Raw genomic sequence first — 26695 nt, forward strand, 5'->3', positions numbered from 1 at the left:
GGCGGTGGCGCCACGCGGTGGGGCTCCTTGTGGTTAAACTCGCTTTGAGCTCCTTCAGCGGGGTCTAATTTGTGGGTAAAGTGAGAGCAGAGAGGGGGCTGAGGGGTGGAGATCTTGCTTTTAGCGTGAGAGGGGTCTTACGGCTGTATGGGTGATGCTGCCGTTTGCTTCAGCTGAAGGGAGTCTGTGGTGTTTCAGGGGCAGTCATGAGCTCTGTCATGGGTGTTTGCGTGGATGAAGACACGGAGAACGGAAAAGGTAATGTGAAGTTTTTCTTCAAACAGTGTAATCTTACACTTGAGAATAGAGTTAGCCTGGTTTTGCCTGGAGTGAGTTTTGCTTCACAGTGTCCAGTGTGATGCTGTGTTGTGACCGCAGGAGAAAAGCGGCGTTGGTAACGCAGCGATGTTCCGGTTGTTGCTGAGTAGCGCTGCACGGAGCCACAAACCTGCCAGCTTCTCTGCTTCTCCTGCTGTCCTACCAGCAGAGGTGGGAGGGAGCGGAACCACAACTGCTGACCTAAGCTGGTCGAAGGGATATTCCCTACCCTGGGGCAGTATGTGAAAAAACTGTAGAACTGAAGAGTTGCTTGCGCGGGGGCTGTCTGGGCATTGGTTGGCAGGTGGTGAGCAATTGCTTTGTGTACTGCTTGTTTGGTATATTTATGTATTAATATCATAACTACTATCCTTTTTTTTCCTCTTCTCTGCCTTAGTTTTTTTTATCTCAACCAATGACTTTTTTTTTTCCCCCCCAGTTCTCGTCCCCACCCCATTGGGAGGTGGGCAGTGAACAAAGGGCTGTGTGGTGCTCAGCTGCTGCTGGGTTAAACCACCACAAATGTAATGTTTCATTACTATTTTTTTTTTCTTCCTCCTTCAAGTTGAGGATGTTGTGGGCTGTCATATTGAAGATGCCATAACGTTTTGGGCACAGGTGAGTTTAAAAAAGAAGGTTAATTTAGATCTCGGAATCACAAGTGCTGTATCATTTAAAACTGAAATCAATCACTTTTCTAAAAAGTCAAAAATAATTCTGTCCATCTGTTTGAACTGTAGCCAGGTTTTCGGGGAATCACTGTGGCTGGAAGAGATAAAGTTCATCCATCAGCGTGTCACCACCATGTCCACTAACCCATGTCTCTTAGTGCCACATGCATGCGTTTCTTGAACACCTCCAGGGATGGTGACTCTACCACCTCTCTGGGCAGTTTGTTCCACAAATATTTGGTATTAAAAAATCTGGTTTAAAAAAAAAAAAGAAAAAGTTTTTGCTGTTACCTGCAAAATACTGTGGCAGGCAACAGGAGTACCCCAGGAGGCAGCTTGGGGGTGGGTGAGTGTCTTCTTCTCTGTGGGGCACATTTCAGCTGAACTGAACAGGGAATTGTTTGAGGCATCAGGTCCCTTCCATTTTGGGCTATGTGGGCAGGAGGGAGGTGTGAGTGAGATGAAAAGCAGCAGCCTTCATTAATGGGTGCAGAAGGAAGAAGAGAAAACCAGGTGGCTCCGGGTTTACATGGTCTGTTGACTGATGGAGTGTGTGTTAGTCAGCACCTGTCTCACTGTGAGCCCCATGGGCACAGCAGGCACTGGCCATGTTAATAAGAGCTGGGGGGAGAGAGCAGGCTTTGCTTGTACTGTTTATGTAACAGCTTCCTCTTTTAAAATAGAAGTAGATTTAATAGTTCATTCTCCTTTGTGTTCTTACCCTGGTGTTCTGAGTCTTAGTTACAGTGTCTTATTTCATATTGTAAGGTGCAGAAGTTAGGAGTGTACTTCAGAGGATGACAATGTTTGGCTGCACTCATGTTTTCTTTCAGAGCTCTGAATGTTTTGCTTTGAATTACTTGTAAAATTGACATTGAATGTATACCATGCTACTAGATCTGACCCAGCCTCTCAGTGGTTCACATAACCAAGCTGTAACTAGAAAGTATCTGCTTTTCTTAGCTAAACCAAAACCTAAACCTTCAAAGAAAGGAGATGAGGGGTATGCTAGGGCTGTTGTCTCTTGGGTTTATGGAGACAGATACAAAGAACACTGAACACATACAAAAGTTTGTGAGGTGGGATTGATACATGGGGTCTGTGTATTTCTTACAGAATCTCGTAATTAAACAGTTAAAAATGCTCTTTGAGGACTGTTTATTTGGGATATATTTATCTGCCTCTCCATGAAGTTTTGAAAGATGAGAGCAGGCTTACGAATACAATTTAAACCATGAAGTTCTAAACTTTAAGGTGTTCAGCAGCTGCACAACTGTTCTGACTTCATTGTTGTAAGCATCAAGCAGCTATTAAAAATTGCAGTAACTCATGCCCTCTTTCCACACCTAGAATATCAGTAGCTGTAACGACCTCTTGAAATTAAGTTGTGCTCTGGCAGAAGCTTGTCCTCGGGCTCAAGCAGCATTTGGCAAGCTTGATTTTAATAAGGTATGTAGGTTATGCACATATAAAATTTGTTTTTCCCTTGAGTGTAAAAGCTTTAATTGAATGCAGCTATTTTCTTTGCTGTCTTATTGGTCTTTATGTTGTGGGTCTATGCTCTCCAAATCTGTTTAAGAACTGCTGTTGACCCTAACGAAAACGCTTAGTTGTTGTGTGCAAATTTTATTTCTTTCTTCACTTCAGACCTCAGTTAAATTGTGGAACTATATATGTGTGCATATATACATCAATATAAAATTATGGTTTGTAACTACAGATCAGTGCTTTTCTAGAGAAGGGATTCTTTGCTGCCTCTCAGAAAGTGTGGAAGATCAGATGAAAATCTGTAGTGCTTAGTGGGCTATACAAAGTGGTGTTAAGAAGATAACAAGAATACGTTTAGTTGCAGTTTTATGCAACTTTAGTCAATAAAGAGTGGTAGCAACTTTTGTGTTTGTGTGAACTGCTGATGGCTTACTGCAGAAGAAGATTTAATAAAACAGTTTATCTCCGAGCTGTTCTTTTTGTGCAGGTGAATGGCCTTCTGCGTTCCTCTTGAAGAAAACACATTGGCAGCAAACTCAGCACGTTGTGGTGTGACTGTTCCTTTGTTCAGCTTACTAAGCTGTCAGTGCCAATAAAATGTTGTAGCAACACATTTGTAGGAAAAAAACATACGAACCTGCTGTGTAAAACATTAGTTTTTATAGTTGTAAGATTTTCTTTGAGCTATTGTTTGTGGAGTAAAAGCTTATAGTTTTTGAAGCATCTAGCATATGTTATGAGAAATGGGACGTCAAATGCATCACTTTGTTTTCAGAGCGCCATTGAGATCATTCTAGCAGAGTGAAAATAAGATTTGCAATGTGTTACAAATATCATTTTGATCTATGCTTATATTTTCAGATCGCTGTTCTTGACTTTTCTGCCTAATTTTCAGATTTATGGTGGCTGTTTCTCTGAAGATAGATGTTGGTACAGATGTATGGTGCAGCGTATGATCAACAGTGAAAAGGCAGGAACAATTTTTTTTGCCCAGTTTTTATGCATTTGTCAGCTTTTCTATGCTCCTGTGGGAAATAAATGCAACTCCTCCCTCCTCCTTCTAACCTTCCTGTCTGAATAAATATAAAAACCACTGAATATGGATGTGTGACACAAATCCAAGCGACCTGTAATTTTGAATGTTGCTGATGAGAAGACTGACGAGATGTGCCATACTTGCAAAGTGCTGTTGGGATGTCTTGGAAAAAAAATAAAATCACAAGTGGTAGTTAGTGTTGTTAAACGATGCAATTTAATTTCAAGCTGCTGAGAGGTGAAAACGGTAGCTGTTGTGAGATGTGTTAGCACTGATCCAATTGCACTGAAAGGCTTGTTCGTCACATTGGGTGGCTGACACAGAAGGCATGTAGATCCTGTTTAAAATCATGATTTCTGAATGCCTTAGATTGTCTATCTGCCTGTGGAAGCAAGTCTTCTGTATTACTTCCAAGTTGTAATTCTTGGGAGGGGGGAAAAGAATATCACCAATAAATATGTCCTGGTACTCAAAGTTTTCTCAGTTTTTACGCAAGTGTCAGTATGTCAGTTCTTTAACTCTGTGACTTTCTTTGAAGGGTGTGTTAGACTTAGTACGGGTGGGGCTGATTTCTGTCTCAGACACAGTACTGTGTCACACGCATCTGTTAAAATGCTTGTACTGTAGTTCTTTCCAGTGCGTGTTTTGGTAGGAGGTTCACATAACTTCTGCTTAATTATATTTTATATCATTGTTACAGTGTCAAGTATTATACATTGACTATGGAAATTCTGAGATTATAAATAGATCAGAAATAGTTGAAATTCCTGAAAACTTGCAATATCCAAGTGTTGCCAAGAAGTACAGGCTTTGGGGACTGCAGTTACCAGCTGATCAGAACTTAAACATGTTTGACCAGGTAAGTGGCAGATTTTGAAGCACTTATGATGTGCCTGCAACAGATGGTGCCAAACGTCTATTTAGTGTCTTGAGGAGTTTTCGATGAGCTGAGTGTTCAGCTGTGATAGCAGGACATGCTGAGAAGCACTGATTGCTTGCCCTGAATGTGCTTCAGAAGCTAAAATGGTTCGGTTCACGGTGTGCTGGGGGGGATGATTTTAGAGTACGCCTTTGCAGTTCTGCATACTCAGCAGCTGCTGCCAACAAGACCGATAACAACTCGGAGCTGTTCTGAGTGGCACTGCTCGATCTAGTTTTGAGAAATGATCTTCTTGTGGACACCACCAATTCTGCACTCTTAAAAGTATGCTCTGCTGCTCTCAGCTGCCTTGAGAGCAGCAGTTGCCGGAGGAACTGAACAGGGAGTAGCTGTCTTGCTTGCCGTGTAGCTCTGTGCCATTCAAGGAGATACTGAGACCCCTTGTGTATGGAGTCTCTTCCCTGTAGTCCTATTCATGTTGCTTAATGTGATGAAGACGTGAAAATCTGTTAGGATTTTTGGTTGGTTTTTGTTTGCTTGTTTTTTCCATCACTTTGTATTGCTTGTGGTAGAGCTTTGTTTGCTTGCTGTGTGTTGAAATGATATCTCTTTCCTTCCTCCAGTCTCTTCCACTCTTAAGTGGCAAGCTTATGTTCAGATGTGGTTGAACAAAAATCAAAACTGCTAGTTTATATTTTTGTTAGTGGCATTTTGGACTTACTATCTATAAATGACACCAAATTCTTCAAAGTTAAATAGTGAGAGAGAAATATTGGTGTTGATGTCCAGTCTGGTGTTAACAGAGATTAGATCAGATATAGGCAGAGTTGCACAGATGCACTGTTCTTTCAGAATAAGGGTGTCAAACATATGAAGCTTTATTTGTGTTGCTCCTTGCGTTTTGGTCTTAAATTCTGTTTTGTTTTGGTTTCATAGCAGAAAGTTGTCTAAATTGAGTTGTAAGTTTTCAAAATGACCAGTACACAACATCAGTATATTTTACTTCACAGGGGAAGACGTTCTTGGGTAGCCTCGTTTTTGAAAAAGCAATAAAAGTACGGCAGAAGGCCAGGCAGAAGGATGATATCATTCTTGTCCAGGCAGAATGTGAAAAAGTAGACATTGGAGAAGAGGTGGCCAAGGCAGGGTTTGCTGAAAAGTGCAGATCTCCAGGAAGCACTGAAGATGTGGAAAAGAGAGAAGATGCCATGCAAAACCAGCGTAAGAAGATGAAAGCTCCTGCTCCTCTGTGGGTGAACAGGCCTGGTCATGTGCTGTGCAACCGTCCCAGAGCGGTCTTGGACCCTGTAGCTGCCACTGCAAGGAATCGGGTTTTTGCTGGAAACCGTGTGATTCTTACAAAGTAAGGCAGTGGGATATCAGGGAAAGGTTTGTGTGAGTGTGTGGTCGGTGTAGTTGCTGGGATGTCTTTATATGAGAAGGTAGTGGGGTAAATGATTATCTAAGATGAAAGGTTCTTTTCCTGTCTTCCCAGCATCCAATAATGCTGGTACTGAGTGGAAGAGAGATACAAAAGCATGTGTGTGGTGTGCTGTGGTGATGGGAGTTAGGACAGTAACCTGTACAAAACCTGTTCGTTACTGTTGTTGCATGTTGTTCTTCATTTGCTTTCCAGAGGGAATTTTGTTTGTCTTAATGTGACACTTGTGAAAAAGTAGAAGGTGTAGCATCTGTTAAGCAGTGAACCATAGATGGAAGTGAAGGCTGCAGGGTATTGGGCCTTTTTGAGATTCTGCACTGACAGTCAGTGATGTTCCTTTACGCATCTGTGTGATTGCCACAGGCTTATCCATGAGACTCTTTGTTGCTACTCCCTGTTTATTTACATGCGTTAAAAACTCATTGGACTCAAGTGTGGAATGTGAAAATACTTTCACCTGGCAGGACAAATGTATTTTGGTTATTTATTTGTGCAGGAGCTCAACTGTGTGTGCTTGTAAGAAATAAAGCCAGCAATTGCAGTCTGAAGTGAGCTTTAGGGGGTAGTGGTGTCTGCAGCTTGTAATTACATTGACAAGAGCTAGTGGTAACTTGGCAGTTAGAGTTGTCAGAAATCTTTTAAAATAAACTTGTCCTACAGTTGCTAGGATTGCCATGGCAACAGGCTGCTGGGGAAGATGTTTGTGGATGGAAAAGATGGTACTTCTCATTCAGAGAGCTGCAGTGATGTAAGAAATTACATTCTTAAAAAGCAAAAAACCCAACCCCAAACACCCTGGGTTGGTTAAATTAACAATTAAATCACCGAGGCAGTTCTATGCAGCTAACAAATACTAATATGATATGAAGCGCTCTTTAAAGAAGTCTGAATTTACAGTGTAGTGCCTTATCATAAATCACTTAAATACTCTAAGCTGGCCTGATTTCTGAGTTATGTACACTGCAAATCTAATATTTAAAAAAGAGACAATAATCGTTACTCTCTAATATTATTGTTACGTGACTCTGGCTGTTGAGCTAGCGCTGTGCCCCAAAGAGTCCTGTCTGGTCTGAGCGGCTGGCAGCTGTGGATCCTTTATACCATTTCCACATATTCTGGTGATTTTAGCATGTTGCAGGAGGGCTGTAATCATGAAGGAGAACGAGGTGGAAAGAAAACTGTGATGTAAGTAATGCCATGCAGGAGTAGAGATCCAAAATGCTTCCCTTAAGGTACTTCAAAAAGAAAAGCCTATTCAGTAGGTATAAAATTGGAGTTACTGGCTACTGTGGGTCTGATGTGTGATACAGCAGGAACATAATGGGTTCTCTTCAGATGATGCATTGATGTATGTTGTGCTTCTTGATTGTTTTCTTCTTCAGTGTTGTGTAACAGTCTTTGAAGACTCCAGTGGAGAGAGTTACAAATTGTGAAGAAGTAAAGCATAATTATGTAGATGCTTTTACAGTCTCTTTAGGGGTGTTTTGTAGTCATGGAAACTATATAGCATGAAAGAATGCACATTGTGGTGGGTTTTGTCTTATTAATTCCCCTTAATTTTTTAAAGGGACAAAACACCAGCTTCTGCCCCAATGTTTAACAAAAGTTTGGCATGTGTAAGAGATCAGAACCTGGCTGAAGGGAATGACATCTTTGAAGAGGAGAAAGAAACTCAAAGAAAGGAGAATGTAAATCTATTGAGAAGACAGAAGGAACTAGAACTGGAAGTTGAGCATCTGAAAGGTGAACTTCAGGTATATGAACATCTTTTTTTTTTTTTTAACTAGGCTTCTTTCCTGCTTGTAGATGTTTTTCATGGTGCTTCTGTCTTGTAGCTTCTTCAGGCTGCAGTTCAAGGCTGTGCCCTGCTGTTTGAAATACAACAGGATCCCACTGGTTGGACGGAGACTTGGTTTTCCCCAATGCAGGGCATGCTGGTGGTGTTGTCACGTGCACTGTGGTCCAGGCTACACCCTCACTCCCTTGGGTGTATGTAGCAGCTTGCTGCTGCACTTAGTGCAGTTTGAGCTTTGAGTTTTGCATTTTGTGATTAAAAACATGCTTTGTTTCTAAGGATGTTGTCCATGCCTTTTTCGCCTCGCTTAAAGGCTAAATAAAACTCTGCATACTAGGCTGAAAACTCCAAAGCATCACAGAATCATAGCAGCTATTGAATTTTAGGACTGGAGGAAAATATTTGTTTTCTTAATTGCTGCTTAATAGAAAAGATGCAAATACCACATGCTTGTATTTCTTCCAGGGAAATACAATTCCTCCTAACATTGTGTGAGAAGTGCAGTACTTAATTACTGATAGGCTTCAGAATGCTGTGTGGTTTTGTGTGTTAAACATCAGGAGTGAGAAGAGGTCAGCGTATGAAGGGATGTAATTCTTGCACGAGTTGAGAAAAATATCTTGCAACCTCTTAAATGTAGAGATAAGAAGGAAAATGTAGCATTGTGTAAAGCATTCTGATGCCCTCAATACCGAGATTGTGAAGAACTCCTTTCTATTTCTTTCTTGCTTTAATGAGACTGCTGGTAACCAGGCTCTCCCTTGAATACTCAGTTTCTACACGCACTGACCTGTTACAGTACGGGTTTGTCATCAGCTAAAGATACCATGTTTGTGTACTCATGCAAATTAAATTTACAAATAACAGAATAGGATCTGAAGTTAAGAAAAGTTCTTTAAATTCAAGGAGTTCTTAAAAGCATTTCTTAACTATATTCTGATTATTTTTTTTTTAAGGTGTTTTCTACAAATTTTAATTACCTTTTGTTGACTGGAAGAAAATGCTTTAAAAGAAATGGTTGTGGATGTTCTGCTGAAGTATGAAAATCTTTGCTTGTTGCTAAAAACACTGAAGTGATGTGGTTTTAGAAAGGGCTATAGGTGATGGTTGCTGCTTTGAGGAATGCTTCAGAGATGTCCTACAGTCATTAGGTTTTAAATGCTCATCAGTAAATACAAAACTGTGTGTAGTATGGGGTGGGTGTTTTTGTTTTTGTTGGGGGGAGGTTTACCGTTTATAATACATATGTAGCAAGTCTAGAGAGGTTGACAGTCTCTGAAGACTGTTCTATTATTTCAAGTGGGGTTTGTAAGAGCATCTCAGTGGTATGAAAGCAAGGCCTTTTAATTTCAGGTTGTCCCTTGTAGAACGTAGCCTGATTTTTTTTTTTTTTCTTTGTTTTTCTGCTGAGAAAATTCTTTGTGAAAAGATCAGTATGGTTGTAAGTACAGCAAGAACTGTACTGCACTGTTTTAGGTGTGATTACGGGAGTGAGGATTGAATGTGGTCCCAAACGTGACTTCCCTAGACTAATGCTTTGCAATTTTTCAGTAAGAAAAAAAATTAATTCCGTATTGTCTTAAAGGATGCTAGCAAATGAGGAGTACACTTAAACACATGGCTACTAAAATGAGAGGAAGGAAATGAACCAAGGACTGACAAGAAGCTATTAAAAGTAAAAACATTTTCATATTGGTTTTTGTGTTCTGAGGCATTTTGTCAGTGTTTCAACAGCAGCTAGGCTTTTAAAGGTTTAAACTATGGTCTGTGTGTTAGTCATCCCAGCTGATTCTGTCCTTCTATCTGAAACATTACTCCAAAATTGACAGATAATTAATCAAGAGAAGGAAGCATCCAGGAAAAGAGCTGAATATCTCGAGGAAACCCTGCATGAGTACATTGGAACAAAAATGAAAGATTTGGCTGCTAAGGTGAAGATGTTGAAAGAAACTAGGTATGTATTTGTTTCTAAAATAGTACTTTTTATTATTGCCCTGTTTATCCCCTGAAAGCATACTTTTTGTTTCCCAGGTTCTTTTCTAGGAAAAATAATGTGTTGAGAGGGTAATCCCCAAAACCAAGGCTTAAACTTGAGGGTTTTTTCTTTTTTTTTTCTCACACTAGGATTTGTGTTGCCTTTCAATTCCAGCTTTAAGGAAGATGCTCATTACTATTTAGGTTAGGTACCTTTATTGCTGGTAGAGGTATATCTCACTGGGTAGTTGAACTTAGCTCTCTAGTATTAAAAGAAGGAATGAAACTGCAGTGGGGCTGAGACTCGAAATAGAAATGACCGTCAGTGCCTTTAAGAAGGAGCATACATAATAACTCACTTACATGTTCATGACAGTTGAATAAAGAAAATGCAGAGGGGTGAAATAATACAGAATAGAAATTAAGAGTGTAATACTGAGATAGAATGGACATACTCTTGGTACTTCCTTCCTCAAAGAGAGATTTAACATCTGAGGGAGGCACACTGCTACAACTGCCTTGTGGTAGAAACTAGGTTAACGTGATAGTTGTCGAGCTCTGTATGTTGAAGGTGAGTGAATAGCACTGATTTCTAAAGTGTTTGAGTTCTGGGGAAAAATAAGTATTTTCTGGATAAAAAGTCTGTTTCTTCCTTAATATTCAGGCTTGCAAAAAAGAATGCTGGTTTTGGGGAGCAGCTTTCACAAGCCATAAAACTGGTTACAGAAGGAAATATCACTGTTCCATGTTCCTTGGAAAAAGTGCAGGAGCTTTGGACAGAGTATGACTTGGCTCAGGAGAGGATTCAGTTATGCAAAAACGTGGTATGTTTTGACAAGAGTGTGTCAGTCTTGTGAGTGTACCGGGGTATCATGAGCACAGAAAGGAAATGTGACCTGGCAAAAGGCAGACATCAGATCTTTGTTACCTGCTGCAACGGATAAATTCATTATGAACTGTTATTTTTCTATTAAATGTAGATTACTTTGACACCCTTGATAGTTATGAAGACATGTAAGGATATCAGAAAGCATTGATTTAAGGGCTTCTATTCTGTAATAATTAAAAACCACTTTAGCTGTGCAGCTGATGTGTCTTTAAAACCTTTCTTGAAGCAGCAAGCCACTACAGTATTATGTAAGTCGCTCCCGTGGGGGTGTGTAGGGAAATTGGTATGCAAATAGCAACTGTGCAGGAAGATGGGCTTGTATGGGGGAAAGATGCCATCTAGTGTAACTTCTCAGCTGCTACAATCAGTGAAAGCCTGCCTGAGTATGTAGAAGTGGCTGTGATGATAAATATGCTTCTGTACTGCCTCTCGGTGGATATGCTGCTCTGGAGAACAGGAGGCTTCTGTGCTCTGTGGCAGATGGTGTGGTTTGGTGGGGCTGGGAAAGTAGCAGTGCCCTGGGAACATGGCAGCAAACATGTTGTATTCTCATATATAAACTGAAACCTTTTAAAATGTCTTTGCTAAAGAGGTATTGCAGCATTTCAGTGAATTTAATAGCTCATGAAATGGGCTAAAAAATAATAAACAATATGGTTGAATAAAATAGATTCTGTTCTTGTGCAGGGCAAGAATTAGAACATGTGTAGCATAGCTCACATTCAGTTGCTGTAGGTGAGAAGAGATTCTTTTATTTACTGATAACTTAGTCAAATGTTTAAGGTAATGTGTTAGAAAACATACAGCATTTTGGGCTTGCTTTATATAGGCTGGCAACATACAGAAGAATAGCTGCTGCTGCTACTTTTCTCTCCTCTGAGTTGCTAACCCCAGAAAGCAGTGTTCTTCCAGGAAATGCTTCAATGCTTCCTGTAAAGAGGTCTCAGTTCTGAAGAGTGCTTCAGGTATTTTCTTTTTTTTTTTGAATGAATTTACTTTTATATGTTAGACCACCTTGATATTGCCATTCTTTTAATTGTGGGTGGCTGACAATGATGTTGTCTACAGGATGCATTGTAGTGTTGAACTACACTTAAAGTTAAAAGAAGTTGAAATGCTATGGACAGGCTGGACTGTGTTCTTCCAGGTATGTTTGTTTTAGCACTGTGTTTTGTGTTGGCAAGGTGTGGCCACGCAACAGCCTGAAAACCAGTTCTGTTCAGAAATGAACCCCCCGCCTTCCATTTTGGCATTGTTCCTAATTACCTTAAACTAAGGCGTAAATGAATGGTGGCACAAACTCTTATGACTTCTCAGGAGCCCTCTGTGGCTTTCAAAGATTCCTGCTGTGGAAGGATGTCATGCCAGTGTCCCTAATATTTTAAATAGGGGAAAAGGAGAAAAGACAGGAGTTTGCTGAGTGTCAGGTATCCCCTAGAGTGCCTGAGAACTGCAAAGGGTGTGCAGATGGGGATGTGGGCTGAAGAGTAGAGCTCTCTTGAAGAGTTAACTTAGTTTTCAAGATGAACTGCTGGAATTAGGACATTCCAAGGCTCTTGTAGAATTTGCCTGTGGGTATAAGAAATGTCCAAGATGCTCACAGTAAAATGATCTGCTTGTTATTCTGCTTGATGTCCTTATTTAAATATTTAACAAATATTTTTAATAGCCAGCAACATCAGCGTACTCAGTTGCACTTTGTTTCCCATTTAGTGGAAATGAGATGCCAGTATATAGGAAGCCCACTGAACCCAAACAGGTGGAAGAAATAGCTGCCTGTTGAGCTATAACAGATTGTTTAACTCTGTTTGCTTTGTCTGTCGACTTAGCTGCCAAAATTAGTTTTATAAAGTTAAATATTGCTATTAGATCACCTAAGCAACGTGCTCTTCCTTTAACTTTTCTCTCTCCCTGTAACAAATCTGGTTTGTCAGCTCTTGAAAGTAAATGTTTTATCTTGCTTTTGGAGAAACCTAGTGCATCTTAAACAGTATTACAGGTAAGCTCAGCAGAATTTGAACGTACAGTAAGAGGTGTTTCAGTGTTCATGTTCTGTAGTTTCATAGTTGATTTATGCTGATTTAACTTGGTCACTTTTGATTTGTTCTTATTTTTTAATACTTTCTTTATTTCTTTAGACTAAATATCCTCAAATGAAGGTGTGTGGTTGAATTGTTTGGTCATGAATAAGATGGTTATGTAATGGATGTCTTGGAAACATAACAATTAGTGAACTGAGATGGTACTGAGGTATGATTTGCATAAAAACAACGTAGGTTGCTCATCTGGAGTGGAAGGGCTTAAAAATGTACCTAAAGGTCGCCATAGAATTGGATGTAAACTGTATGCTCGATATGGGAAGGATATATACTGAAATAGGAAGGACATTGCTGGTTACTTAAGCAGCTCTTGTGTGAAACTTTACTGAGAGAGTGGCAGCTTTACAGGTAAGGGAACGGGGATAATTGGAAGTTGCTCTGATTGCAGTGTATGCTCCTAGTGTAACTTTGTAATGCGAACACTGCATACTCAGACACTGTAAGCAGTGTTTTATGGAGTGTTGCTTCATTTATGTTTTGGAATTAGAAATCAGATTCAAGGTTTGCTTTATGAAGGTGGGATAAATAGAGCAGTTTAATGAGGATGCTGATGCCAGTGCTAGTTTTAACTATTTTGCATCCTGCAAGTTAGTAATTGGCACTAAATAAAGCCAAAATCTGATGCCAAAAGTAGTGAGGGGCTGAAAACATGGACTAGAAAGTATCCATGGAAAAGCGTTTTTCTCTTGCTTAGGAGGTCATGGAGGTAAGAAGGCATTGATGAAGTGGTTGCACTATTTAATCCTGCTCTTAGAGCCTCTAGTAATAAAGATTGCTGTTCTTGGAAACAAGTTGCTGAGCTGGACTGATGTTTGGTGTGACTGAGACTAATCGGGTGCTGGGGTTTTTGTGCCTGTTTGAGGTATGAGATGAATAAATCACTTTTCTAGGTATAGTTTGAGAAGTTTTCAGCCTGTTGATTTCACTATCTGCTGCTGCGATGAGCTTAAGTCTTTGTAATGTAGGCTTTCAAAATAGTCAGTGCTCTCTGGAGTTATGTAACAGGTGTTTCCTGAGGCATGCACTGTTATATGCACCCAGTGAAATGGCAGACACAGGAAGGAAGGAGACTTGTGGCTCTTGAGCCACGTATTGACTTCCTGGTCTCATACTCTGTCCTGTGCAGACTATTGAATTGATGCTAGTGCTTGAGCTGCATTAGTTGGAGTTTGGTTGCTTGGTGGAATCTTCTGCTGCACTTAAGTCTTTATTATTGCTTTAGAAATGGTAATATTTCGCAGAAATCTTGTCTTGGAAAGTGTTCTGTATGACAAGGTGTCCTTCAACATTTTTATGCCACGTTGAATATTCTTTCACAATCTAGCCTGTAAAAATGATGTGTGTGCTTAATTACCAGAAATGCCCAGAAAGCAGAGTGCCTTTAAAACTTCTTTTTGGTTGTTTGGTGTTTTCTTAAGCATGGAAGTAATAGTTTAAGTTCTGTGTTAGAACTTAATGCACCGATATTTGTTTTTTATTATCCAGTCCATTTATGTCTGTCTGGCTGAATTACATCTGTTCAATTGCTAATCTAGGTTTTAGGTTTTAAAATAGCATGTGATGCAGTTTGTGGAGGTGAATGTAGAACATGCCCTTAAGTCTTTACAGCAGGTCTGTAAAGCTGTACTTTGGTTTTTCACATTCATATGTGTTTTCATATTTCTGTTGGCACATTGTGTTAAATCATTATTGAAAGAACACTGCAAACATGTTTGAGTGTAGATTTCAATTTCCCTCACCCATTTCAAGAGATTCGATATTGATTAGCCTGTTAAGGTACCTTGTCTGATAGGAATGTGGGATACTTCTCCAAGCAGCAGAGCTAACACTGCCAGTTGTCCGGAGGAAGCTTTTCATTTCCTAGAAAACTACTTAGTGTTCTCATTTATCATCTGTGTTGCGTGTGGCATTTGTGTGCAAGTTACTGATTCGCTTTTCTTTCTGCATAGGATGAAAGAGATGATTTGATTACAAAAAGAAATGAGGTGCAACAAAACTTGTATTCTACAGTTAAAGAATTTATTTTGGAAGTGGATCAACTGCTCATCTGTGAGCGCTCGAACATATTACAGGTATGGCAGGAGTTCTTATTACTGAGTCTGAAACAGAAACATTTCCAAAGGTTCTCATAAACATTTTATGGCTGTAGACCTAAGCAGCAGATGAAGCATAGGAGTCACTTCTGAGTTAAACTGTACATCTGACACTTGTGATTCTCAGCATTTCTTGTGATCTTGGTCTTCAGGATGTTTTGTTTCTAGAAACAAATGATTTTGATCCGGGATTTGGGCAAGAGTTTTATCTTTATATATTGTGTTAAGAATTCAGAGAACACAGAAGATGAGCACTGATAAGAATCTACAATTCAAGAAAATTATAAGTGAGGAAATAGTCTCTGTAGATGCAGTAGGAACTCTTGAAAATTACTAATGGAAGTACTACCAAACTGGTATTGGGGGTTTTATTACTGGAAATAAATTATTTCCTTCTTTTTAATTGCAGAAATACTACTTTTATTTTGACTGTGCAGGTGTATGGACAGTGAAAGATGTTATTAGCTTGACAGCTTGTGCAAATCCTGGACACTTATTGGGAGTTGGAATTTCATGATCTTTGAGGTCCCTTTGACTCAAGCCATTCTGTGATTCTTCCACAAAAGTACAGAATTGGGTTCCTATGGAGAAGTGCCCCAATTAAAGGCAGGATGCAGATTTAAATAAGGTTGGAGCAGCATTACTAAAATAAAAGCATCCCTTAGAAACTGGAATTGATCAATTTCTAATGGAATTATAACACTATTTGGGAGTATGCTTTGATGCACTTATTTTTAGTTACAAGTCTGAAGTGCAGGTTGGTGTCGTCTTAGAAAAAAGTTTGAGTATCATTTCATAGCTTTCCATAATTTGGGGCCCTGTATGGGTCCTGTTTTCTTCAAACAGAAGAAAACTGTGATGTGGTGGTTTTTTTTTGTTGTTGTTGTTTTGTTTTTTTTGTTTTGTTTTGTATGAATATAGAGGTTGTGTTGTGCTAATCCACTAGGTGGTAGGCATTAAACGTTCCCTGGATAATTGTACTGCAGTCAAATTGCAATAGTTTGTCTGGAAGATATTTGAAAGAATACTGAAATGCTGTGGTGTGTATTAATTGAGTTCTGTGCTTTAGCTTAACTGTGTTGATGCTCTTTTATTAGAAGGTAGATGATGCAAGTTGTTTTTCTGAATGGAACAGGAAGGTTCTGTGAGAACTATGGCTGCTACGTTACGGAGCTGAAGAGGTCATGCTTTTTTTCTGGGACAGCACAGTATTTTCCTCTCTCAGAAGAGCAGGAGATTGGGAATTAATGCCTGTCTCACTGAGGCTCTACATTGCAAACCCACCCTTGTTTGCATGTTTCTTTTGATTTGAGACTTTCTGGTGAGAACTGTTACTGGCCTGAGCTACAGACAAATTCAAACAGCTTCTGCCTCAGTTGAATCCAACTGACCCAAATAAACAGTTGTTTTTTAGATCCCTGCTTTCCAAGTGGTAAAATTGCATGTTTATATAAAAGATAAATGGGAAGAAATAGGACTTATAAATAAGACTCTTTTCCTTGAGGACTGTCTGGAATATGTTCAGGGGCTTTTCTGGTGTGACCGGTTCTGTTTCTGTAGGCATGTCTTATTCATATAAAGCTTGTGCCACCTGGCTCACAGGAAATGACTGTTTTAAACAACCTATTATGCTGACTACATGATATTTGCAATCAAGTTAGAATTTTATAAGATTGTATTTTATTGCCTTTTGGAAAGGCTCTTGATAGAGTGACTTAAATTGTGTTACACGTTGCTTTTTCAGTAGCACTGACTGAGTCTCAAAGAGTCTTTGATGTTGGCTAAGCTGAAAGCTATCACATAAGGAGGAGAAAGAGAAGTGTTCTGCTGTTGTTTTTTCTTTGTCTACATGAGCAAGATGTTTTTAGGGAAGGCCTATGATACATAAAACTTCTCCATCTCAGAAGAGAAAAAAGTGCAACATTATGTATAAGTAAACTTTCATTAGCCCTTTCCAGAATTTCTTTAGTCATCTTATTGCAGGGAACAATGTGTATAAGTGTAATAGTCCATCTTCAGGATGGACTTTGAAAGCTGAAGAATGCCACTTACTACAAAAGCACAAGACAATGTAGTCAAATCATAGAATCATAGAATGGCCTTGGTTGAAAAGGACCACAATGCTCATCCAGTTTCAACCCCCCTGCTATGTGCAGGGTCGCCAACCACCAGACCAGGCTGCCCAGAGCCACATCCAGCCTGGCCTTGAATGCCTCCAGGGATGGGGCATCCACAACTTCCTTGGGCAACCTGTTCCAGTGTGTCACCATCCTCTGTGTGGAAAAACTTCCTCCTAATATCTGACCTAAACCTCCTCTGTCTTGGTTTAAAGCCATTCCCCCCTTGTCCTGTCACAATCCAACCTTGTAAACAGTCATTCTCCCTCCTATTTATAAACTTCCTTCAAGTACAGGAAGGCCACATTAAGGTTTCCCTGGAGCCTTCTCCAAGCTAAACAATCCCAGTTCCCTCAACCTTTTGTCATAGGACTGCTGCTCCCAGCCCTCTGATCACCTTAGTGGCCCTCCTTTGGACCCATTCTAAGAACTCCATGTCCTCCTTGTGCTAGCAGCCCCTGGATGCAGTACTCCAGATGGTGTCTGATGAGGGCAGAGTAGAGGGGGACAGTCACCTTCCTCTCCCTGCTGGCCATCCCTTTTTTAATGCAGCCCAGAACACAGCTGACCTTTTAGGCTTCACGCACGCACTGCTGGCTCATGTCCAGCTTCTCATCCACCAGGACCCCCAAGTCCTTCTCCACAGGACTGCTCTCAAGGAGATCTTCCCCCAGTTTGTATAAATACCTGGGATTGCCCCAATTCAAGTCCAGCAGCCTGCACTTGCTGTTGTTGAATCTCGTTATGTTCTCATGGGCCCCCTTCTCCAGCCTATCCAGGTCCCTCTGGATGGCTTCCCTTCCCTGCAATATATTGATTTATCAACTGCACTGCTCTGCTTGGTGCTATCTGCAAACTTGCTGAGGGTGCACTCAATGCTGTCGTCTATGTCATTGAAGACGTTGAAGAGCCCTGGTCCCAAGGCTGACTCTTGGAAGGCACCACTTGTGGCTGCCTTCACCCCAACACAGAACCATTAATCATAACCCTTTGGCTGCATCCAGCCAACCAGTTCTTAATTCACTAAACAGTTCATTCTTCAAATCCACACCTCTCCAGTTTAGAGAGAAGAGTGTGGTGAGGGACAACGTCAAAGGCTTTGCAGAAGTCCAGGTAGATGACATCCATTGCCTTTCCCCTGTCCACTGATGCTGTCACTCCATCATAAAAGGCCACCAGACCTTTTAGGCAAGATCTGCCCTTGGTGAAGCCATGCTGGCTGTCTCGAGTCACCTCTTTATCTCATATGTGCCTTAACTCAGCTTCCAGGAGGATCTGCTCTATGATCTTCCCAGGCACAGATGTGAGGCTCACTGGCCTGGAGTTTCCTGGGTCTTCCTTACTCCCTTTCTTAAAAATGGGAGTAATGCTTGGTCAAGTGTTTTTCAGCATAACTTTCTACTTGGATGCAAGGAAGACTGCCTTCTGTTGAAATGTTTTCTCAATTTTTGACATTGACATAATGACCTGCTTGTTGTTCAGGTCATTTGACTGGTCTTATTTTTAAAAGTGATTTCTGTTTGCCATGAGCTTTAGCTTTAGTGCCTTTCCTATGTATATACTACTGATCTGTTTTCCAAATCAAAAGGAGGTTTTTAATACTTTTGCCAGAATATACAACATCTAGGTGGAAGTAAATGTTTCTAGGTTGTGAAAATAACTTCAGAGGTCCTTGGGGATATCGGGCACAGAGATGGTTTGGTTCCATCTGGAGATCGATGTGGTGATGAAAGTTTCAGAAGAGCTTTGCCTAATGACTCTTAATGGGAGAGATCAGTGTCCAGAATCATCTATGAGACATCAGGCTGCTCACCTTGTTCTCTAGTACAAGTTCACTTTGTTTTGAGGAACGTTATAAACTGAACCTATTCTTGCTTTTTCTCCCAATGAACATGGTGTCAAAGTCCAGTCTGTAAGTGGAAGAGCGTGGAACACTTCTGTCTTGTTACGATCTGTTTTTTGTGGTCTTTTCTTTCCATATTTTGAAGGCAGTATCAGACTCAGTAGTGTGCTATTCTTCTCTGCATTGCGTTTCCTGATAGACACTGCCAGGAAATTTGGCAGCAAAGTGGAGTATAAAAAGAACTTCACTGTAAGAGGATTTTGTGATAGCACTACCTGCTGACATAAAACTAGTGTTTACTCTTTCTGCATTAATTTTTTTTTTTAATATAATGCACTGGTAAAAAGTACTTTTTATGTGCTGACATGCTGTTTTTGTTTGCTTAATGCACAGGAACTCTCTGTTTCTCTGGAGATGATTTATGGTCAAGTTTGTGAGGTGAATGACTCTGAAGAGGTATTTGAGCAGTTCCTTAAGTGGAAGCATGCTAAAATAGAGGAGTTCATTGATATTAGAAATAATACAGATGCTGCTTTGCAAACTCTCACTGACTTGTTCAGTGGCATCCTAAAGGTAAAGCAAACAAGTCTTATCTTTCCTCTTCCTGAAAAAGATGAAATATGATGCATATAACCAAGCTTGTGTGCAGTAGTCATTAGCAGAGAGGGAGATAGGCTTTGTGCATAACAACAGTAGAACTTAGCTGCAGTACACAGGGAGAAGGGTTTATGCTTTCATATGAAAGGACATCTTTTATATTAAGCAAAGTGCTTTTGTGTAACTTGTGTGTGCACCATCTAATCCTTGTGTGAATGAAATACTTTAAAGGATTAAAGTGGCCTTTGGATAGAAACACCTCATATTTTAAATGTGGAGATTGGCAACCCTGCCTGTAACAGGGGGGTTGAAGCTTCATGATCCTTGAGGTCCCTTCCAACCCAGGCCATTCTGTGATTCTATAAATGTCTGTAATCTGGTGTAACATGCATCAAAATCTAGAATGGAATTGGATCAGTGATAGATACAGGTTTTTGTTTTTAGAGAATGATGGCTCCTTTCCACTGTATAACTCCAAAATTTTTGGAAGCAATATATAGTTTGAATGTGACTATAAAAGTTTCTGTTTATTTAAGACAACAAAATATTTTTGTGATCTTTAGTGAAATACCCATGCTTGACAGGTAAATAAATGAGGAAGAGTTTAATGCTTCCTACTATGAGGATGTATATTGCACATTAAATACAGAAACAAATTTTCATTGCAGTTCTTGTTGCCATTGTAATTAATAGATGAAATGTAATTAGTAGACGAAAGTAACAAAGTTTTGCCAAAAACATCCAATGCAATTATAAACTGATCTTACTGACTCAATCTAGTGTTTTCTGTATCTTCATCTGAAAGCTGTTAGTTCTGCCTTGTTTGGAAGTATGCAAGGTTTGCTGGCGGAAATCTTTAACTTTACATCACCTTTTATCAGCAGTGAATTAGATCCCAAGGTGCATCTTTATCTCAAGCAGCATCTCCATTTAAAAAAAAGGAAACAATTTATCTCCATAAATTAAAAAAAAGAAAGCCCACTCAGCACTGAGAGTGCCACACTGAGCTTTGGTATCAGCATTTTGCATATCACTGTGTGGACAGCATTGATGTTGATTTTGCACGTTAGACCCAACAGTGGGAGGATTAGGATTTGTCTGCTGTATTTCTTTTTTTTTTTTTTTTTCTCTTAATCATAGTGAGATTAGGAAAGTAAAATGCGATCAAGGCAAGAGTCAACTTTTGCTTGCTATGTTAGTTCTAGGAATTGCTGTGTCACTGAAGCATCAGGCAGTTAAAGATGATATTTGACATACATTCTGATTAGATCTCCATTAGTGATGATTTTTGTATTCTCTTGTCTGTTCTGGTAATTGGAAGCTAGCAGATAATGAGAAGATAGCAAGGTTGATTTTATTTTTTTCCCTCTTGAAGTGTTTTGACCTGAGCTCAGAAGCATCTTCTGATACAGAGGAAGTTCCCGGTAATGTGGATGAAGCTCTCAAAGAAGCTGAGTTGTGTGTTTGCAAAGAGCTGAAGACAGACTTAACAGTATGTTTCTTTCTTAATTTTGTTTTATTTTCATTCTTGGGCCAGGGGATAGGAGAATGTGATGAAACATTACTCCAGTTGTTTCTTGGAGAGAAAAGAATGTTGTCCAGGCAACAGGCAGAGGGCAGCCTTGGGTTACAGGAACGTAGCTCTATGATTAACTAAGAAATACTGAGAAAACTAATGCTTCCCTCTATAGAAGCAGAGAAGCATTCTTTAAGCTGCTGTGAGTTTTGGTACTGGTGCTGAAAGTATAAGTGATAAGTAAGTATTCTGTTGCAGAATTCTTCCATTTTTAGTGACGAAATACTATTCATCTGCTTTTTGCATGAGACAAGTGTTCTTCATTAGGAATCTTTTGATACTTGTCAAAGTTTTCTCCAGTTGTTTACCTGTTCTGTTGTTTTTCCTCCATCTTTTGCTAACTCTCATAAGTACTTGTGTTGTCTATATGGTAAGAGTCCCTTCTATGCCACGGAATCATTATGGTTGGAAAAATTCACTGAGATCTAGTCCAGCTGTTGACCAATTACCAAGATGTTATTGCCTTGGCCATCTGGACACACAGCTGGCTTATGGTGGTGAGCCATGGTGACCTGTCAGCTAACACTCCCAGATCTGTTTCCACTGTGCAGCTTTCTGATCCCTCAGCCCCAAAGCCTGTAGCATACTGCATTGGGTCATTGTCACCAAAGTGCAACACGTGGCACTTAGTCTCATTGAAGCTCAACCCTTTTGCCTCAGCCCATCAGTCCAGATCCCTCTGTAGGGCCTTCCTACCCTCAGGCAGATCGACGCTTCCTTCCACTTCATGTTGTCTGCAAAGATGCTGAGGGTGCATTCAATCCCCTTGTTCAGATCCTCCTGAAGATATTAAACAGCATTGGCTTCAGTACCGACCTCTGAGAAACACTGCTCACGACTGGCTTGCCAGTAGGATTTAAGTCCATTCAACACCATTCTCTGAGCCCAGTTATCCAGTCAGTTTTTTATCCAGCAATGAGGACACCTGTGCAAGTCATGGGCTGCCAGCTTCTCCAGGAAAATGATGTGGGACGCAGAGTCAAAGGCTTCACTAAAGTTTGGGTTGACTACATCCATAGCTTTTCCCTCATCCACTGCATGGGTCACATGGTCATAGAAGATCAGGTTTGTCAAGTAGGACCTGCCTTCTGTGAACCTGTGCTGGCTAGATCTGATCCTGTGGTTATCCTGCACATGCCATGTGATCACACTTGAGACAATCTGCTCCATAACCTTCCCTGATAAGTCAGACTGATAGGCCTGTATTTCCTTATCTAGTTGTAGATAGGCCTTACATTAGCAAGTCTCCAGTCATCTGGGACCACTCTGGTTGACCAGGACTGCTGGTAAATATCTTTTATAGAAGTCACATCGGAGTGGTCGTGTCAGCAGGCGTCGCACCTGTCCTCTAGTGTAGCATCATACTAACAGCAAACCAGCATTAGTTTGCTTGTGCCTGCTCTCTGTAACAGAACCAGTGATTGCTTTGAAACTGTTGTATACTTTGATGCTTCATATGTATTTAATCATTCTATATTGAAGAAATCTTTTTCATAGCATGAAATGGATTCTCTATGTAGAAGTGCTGTTCAGCTTTATTTTACTGAAACTACTGGTTGATCTCTTAAACTTGCTAACTTCCCTTTTCCAGTGTCTTTAAGATGAAAAATCTAATATGTGAGTTTATCCATTTGCTGCAGAACTTACTAGTAAAGTTTTTACATATGAAATGTTAGTGCTTATAAATAAATAGTGAATGACTCTTAAACTTTAATCTTTGCTTTTAATTCAATCTAGGAGCATGATGAGAAAGAGAAAGGAATAATTAAGAGTGCATACAGTAAAGTTATGCATAAGGTTCATGAAGAGCAAAATCTGATCACAGTCATACAAAAAACATACTTGGCCAGTGTTGAGGTTAGTTCTTGACTTATTTGTGTCATGCTGACCTGCATTAGTAATGCTTCCTGACATATCTTATTGAAAAGATGTCTTTTTGTCTTTTCTCTCTCTTATGATGGGAATTCCAGTGTATGTTGGTGAGAGGTTGGTTAAGTTCAAGTTTGAGAGAGTTAGAAAAGACTTTGTTTGGATGAATACAGTGTTGTGTGTTTGGGTGGTTTGTGTGGCTGTATGGTGTTGCTTTGCTAAGGCAATGGGAACTGGAATCTGCAGATTCATTGCAAATCTGTAGTATGTAACTTAAGGGAACTTACCTTAAATAGGATGTTTTCCAGCAGGTTGTGAATGTAATCAAAACTAAACACAATAAGAACCCTATTTTTGTGGGGAAGATTCTGAAAAGCTGAATTCAGATGGGCTTCGGGCAGTTTCTCTAGTGCATTGAATTAAAGCCTATTAAAATAGAATTCTTGAACGTTTTTGTGATTTTTTTTTTTAATTACTTTTTTTTCCTAGTTCAAAGAACAAGCTGAGAAATGGCTGAATAGACGACCTAATTCTGACAACTTATTATCAATTAAAAAACCATGAAAAGTTTGAAAGCCCAGTTAAGATGGAAGTTGACTGAGAAGAACAATCTTGAGGAAGTATGAAAATCCTAGGGGTCTTTGTTTCCAAGTTTATTTAGAAATGCAAATTTTGTTCACATGAGTGGTAACCAGACAGAGCAAAATGTTCTTTCGGTGCTTTGAAGATGTGTTCTTCAGGTTCAGTTAGGACAAAGAAGTTGCTTGATCTGAGTTCTTGTAACTGTACACAGCCATTCCTTTCAGTCCCCAGCCACACTACCATTGCTTTTAACTAGAGCTGAATAACCTGCATTCCCTTCATGTCAAGCTAGGAAACTGCACTTAGGTACCACTTAGAAATCATGGGAAATCCCTTACCAAATGCTGCTGCTATGAAGTCTGGGCTGGCTCTGAAGGAAGCTCTTCTGGAAAGAACAGTGACTCTCTTTTTAGAGGATCTTTTGGGTTTCCTGAATGGAGGCTGAAACATAGGTTCCAGAACTGTAACATGGAAACTGCTTTTTAATCCTAATATAGGAGATTATTGTTGTTTGGTATAATAGCAAAATGAGAATTATACACTGACTTTGTTATTCCTAATGCAGGCTGATGATTACAGTGAGCTTGAAATTACAAGAATAAAAGAAGAAATTGCTGCTCTGCGAAATAAGCTTCTTCAGGAAATATATAAGGAACGAGAAGAATATGTAAGTATTATTTAGGCAACTAAAATAAAGCTGTTTGAGCCCCATCTGCTTTTCAGTTGCTTTTTTATATGTTGCAGATTAAAAAAAAAAAGAAGTATTTTTTGTAGTGTTGAATGTTAAGGTGGCTTTTTCTTCGCAAAATCTGTGGGAGAAGGAAAGGAAGCAGGTATTTGGGTGTAGTCTTTTCAGGCTGTTCTCCCCCATAATTCTACCAGTCCTCTCCCTTCCTTTCTCCCCACTTAAAGCAGGTGAAGCAAGAGAAAATGAACTGCAGTTCTTGACCAAGAAAAACTGCTGGTGAGAGTGTAAGATCAGGTTTAGAAGAGAGATTATTTCTTGAAAAGGGAAAATATTTCCTTATGACTAGGGTAAAATAAGATTTTTCCTGAATTGAAGGAGATCACCTTTTCACTGAGTCCTCCATCTGGAGGGAGGAGTTGAAACCATTGCCTTGCAACTTACCTCTGCAGACACAGCATTTTTGTGTAATGTTACCTTGCATTGTAGCTGTGAGGGATCTGGAGCTGATTTGAGTGCTTTGATCTGTGTTACTACTTGATTTGTCTTCTCTGTTTAGTCTAAGTGAAGTTGTGCCTTGTGTCTTGTCGAAAAAGTATAATATTGTAGAAAAAGCAGTTCCCTTTTGTACCTTAACATTAGTGGTCTCACCCTTAGAGCTTTTAGAAGTCTATGCATATTGAGCTGCTGTATTACTGGGAGAGGTGAGGTTTGGTTTTTTTGGTAGAGAAAAGAAATGGTGGTGTTACTTTGAGCAGTGCTGCTAAAGGAGGAACAAATGTGTGTATGCAGGATGTTATAAGGTACATACTTTTTACATGTCAACATCTGTGATGTCAGAAGCTAGTGACTTAAAGCTGCCTTGTTTCCTTCAGGAGAAACTTGCATATTTGGTACAGAAATGGTTCCCTGAGCTGCCCCTTTTGTATCCAGAAGCAGGAATTCTAACCTATATGGTAAGCATAGATTGTGTTTGATCACCCTGTCAGTTATTGTTTAGGACACTGCCATAAATTTTCATTTCTTCCTGCCAGTCCTCCTAGGAGATCTTCAGTATTTTGATAACTGCCTTGCAAATGCCATTTTGTCTGCTGCTAGACTCTTGCTTACACATGCTGTAATTTTAACAAGTCCCCACTGTGTTTGTGCTTTGCTAAGTTCTTTGAGAAAGAGGAGAGATGGTCAAAGCCCGTGAACCTTACGACTGTTAAAGCTGTGCTCTTACCCTGGCTCTGTGTGTGCTTCAGAATTCAGGTGGGCTTCTGTCGCACAGCCTGGAGCGAGACCTTTTAGATGCTGAGCCCATGAAGAAACTGAGCACGAAGCGGCCGTTAGTGTGTTCAGAAATTCAGGATCAGAAGGTTCTTCTAAAGGTAATGTTTGTCCAGGCTTTCAGGTACCACTGCAGGTAAGACGTTGGCTCGTGAATGTGCTGATTCAGAATTAACTCTGCTGTCTCTTTTCAGTACCTGCATTCAAAAACCCTTTTCTGCTAGCACATAGCACCAGCCTGTAGAACACGCAACGTTGTTCTCCCTTTGGATTGTTTCCCTGTTGCCCTGATTTTTTTTTTTCCTCTCCGTTTGAGGGCAGCTGCAGTAAATAGTGCTTCTCTTCTGCTGTCTGTCCCTTCTGATATTTGATGGGCCCTTTAGTTTGTTCATTCCTCTTGTTTTTTTTTTTATAAATGGAGGTTTGTCTTCCAGACAATTTCACCATGAAACTCCAGAACTGCTGCTTTATTTTTTTTCCAAAGTGCTAGCAATTAAAAATCCAAGGGATATAGTTTTACGGGAAGCATTGTTATAACAAAAAAATGTTTTGGACTTAATATTAAATGGGAGACTTGCTCCTCGTTTCACTGGTACAGACTTCAAGTGTTGATAAATGGGCATAAGACACTTGGAAATTAGTTTTTTATAAAAAGAAAAGAAAGTTATTAGAATGTAACAGCATGCCTTTCTTTAACTATAAATGTCATGTGGTGATGTTACAGGCATCAGAAATAGGAGCTTGGGTATTTGTCTTGTTTTTCAGGGATACTCTGTGGATGTGAGCTCAGAAGCCAAAGTGATAGAGAGAGTTGCCAAGTATCACAGAGCCTGGGATCAGCACAAGGAGAAATCCAGTTTATTACAACTATTGTTTCTTCTTTTCTGCAAGGCAAGATTCAAACCTGTAATACTGGTGGTTTTTTGTTTAAGCTGAAAGACTTTCAAGTTGGATTTTGAGGTTTTAACATATTTAAAGTTGAATCATTGAATCAATTTCTTTTTTACTTTTACTTTCTGACCTGACTTTGTTTACTAAGAAAATAGTTTGGATAGTCAATTCATTCATCATATACCTAGTGCATGTGAAACTTTCCAGTATTCCTGACATTTGAAATAATATATTTTTTTTCTTGTTGAAGTCTGATCCTTTGATGTATTTAATGGTCCCATATTACCCTGGAGCAAGTTTGACTGCTATACAGGCTGATGCACCTTTAGTTTTAGAAGTAAGTACAACTAGTTAGACTATCAGTGTTGTCTTTTTATGTGTTTGGACCCTGCTTTTACTGTTTTGCTGCTGCTGAAGGAGTTTCAACAGTAGTCTTCCTTAGGTGGCTGAATTTTGAATGTCGGGATGCCCAGAATAGGTTGATTAGCATTTTGTCAAGCAGTAGACTGTAACTTTCTGTAAGATTTTGCTTGGATTCACTGTTTTATTGAAATCCATGCCTCAGCTGTCTTACTAGTA

At 39.8% G+C, this 26695-nt stretch overlaps 1 protein-coding gene across 1 annotated transcript in view; it reads left to right on the forward strand.

The window, feature by feature from the left end:
• STK31 (serine/threonine kinase 31) overlaps positions 1–26695 on the forward strand; it is a 35760-nt gene continuing 9065 nt past the window's right edge. Inside the window, 21 exon segments of the mRNA XM_010712773.2 lie at positions 1–75; positions 199–258; positions 884–936; positions 2340–2438; positions 3373–3447; positions 4214–4372; positions 5404–5756; positions 7402–7588; positions 9459–9583; positions 10268–10427; positions 14541–14663; positions 19038–19217; positions 20617–20733; positions 22555–22674; positions 23176–23242; positions 23245–23306; positions 23834–23935; positions 24829–24909; positions 25201–25326; positions 25991–26116; positions 26367–26453. Coding sequence (XP_010711075.1) covers positions 207–258; positions 884–936; positions 2340–2438; positions 3373–3447; positions 4214–4372; positions 5404–5756; positions 7402–7588; positions 9459–9583; positions 10268–10427; positions 14541–14663; positions 19038–19217; positions 20617–20733; positions 22555–22674; positions 23176–23242; positions 23245–23306; positions 23834–23935; positions 24829–24909; positions 25201–25326; positions 25991–26116; positions 26367–26453 — 2454 coding nt within the window. The 5' untranslated portion in view covers positions 1–75; positions 199–206.

This window comes from Meleagris gallopavo, chromosome 6 (assembly GCF_000146605.3).
Source record: "Meleagris gallopavo isolate NT-WF06-2002-E0010 breed Aviagen turkey brand Nicholas breeding stock chromosome 6, Turkey_5.1, whole genome shotgun sequence".
Lineage (NCBI taxonomy): Eukaryota > Metazoa > Chordata > Aves > Galliformes > Phasianidae > Meleagris > Meleagris gallopavo.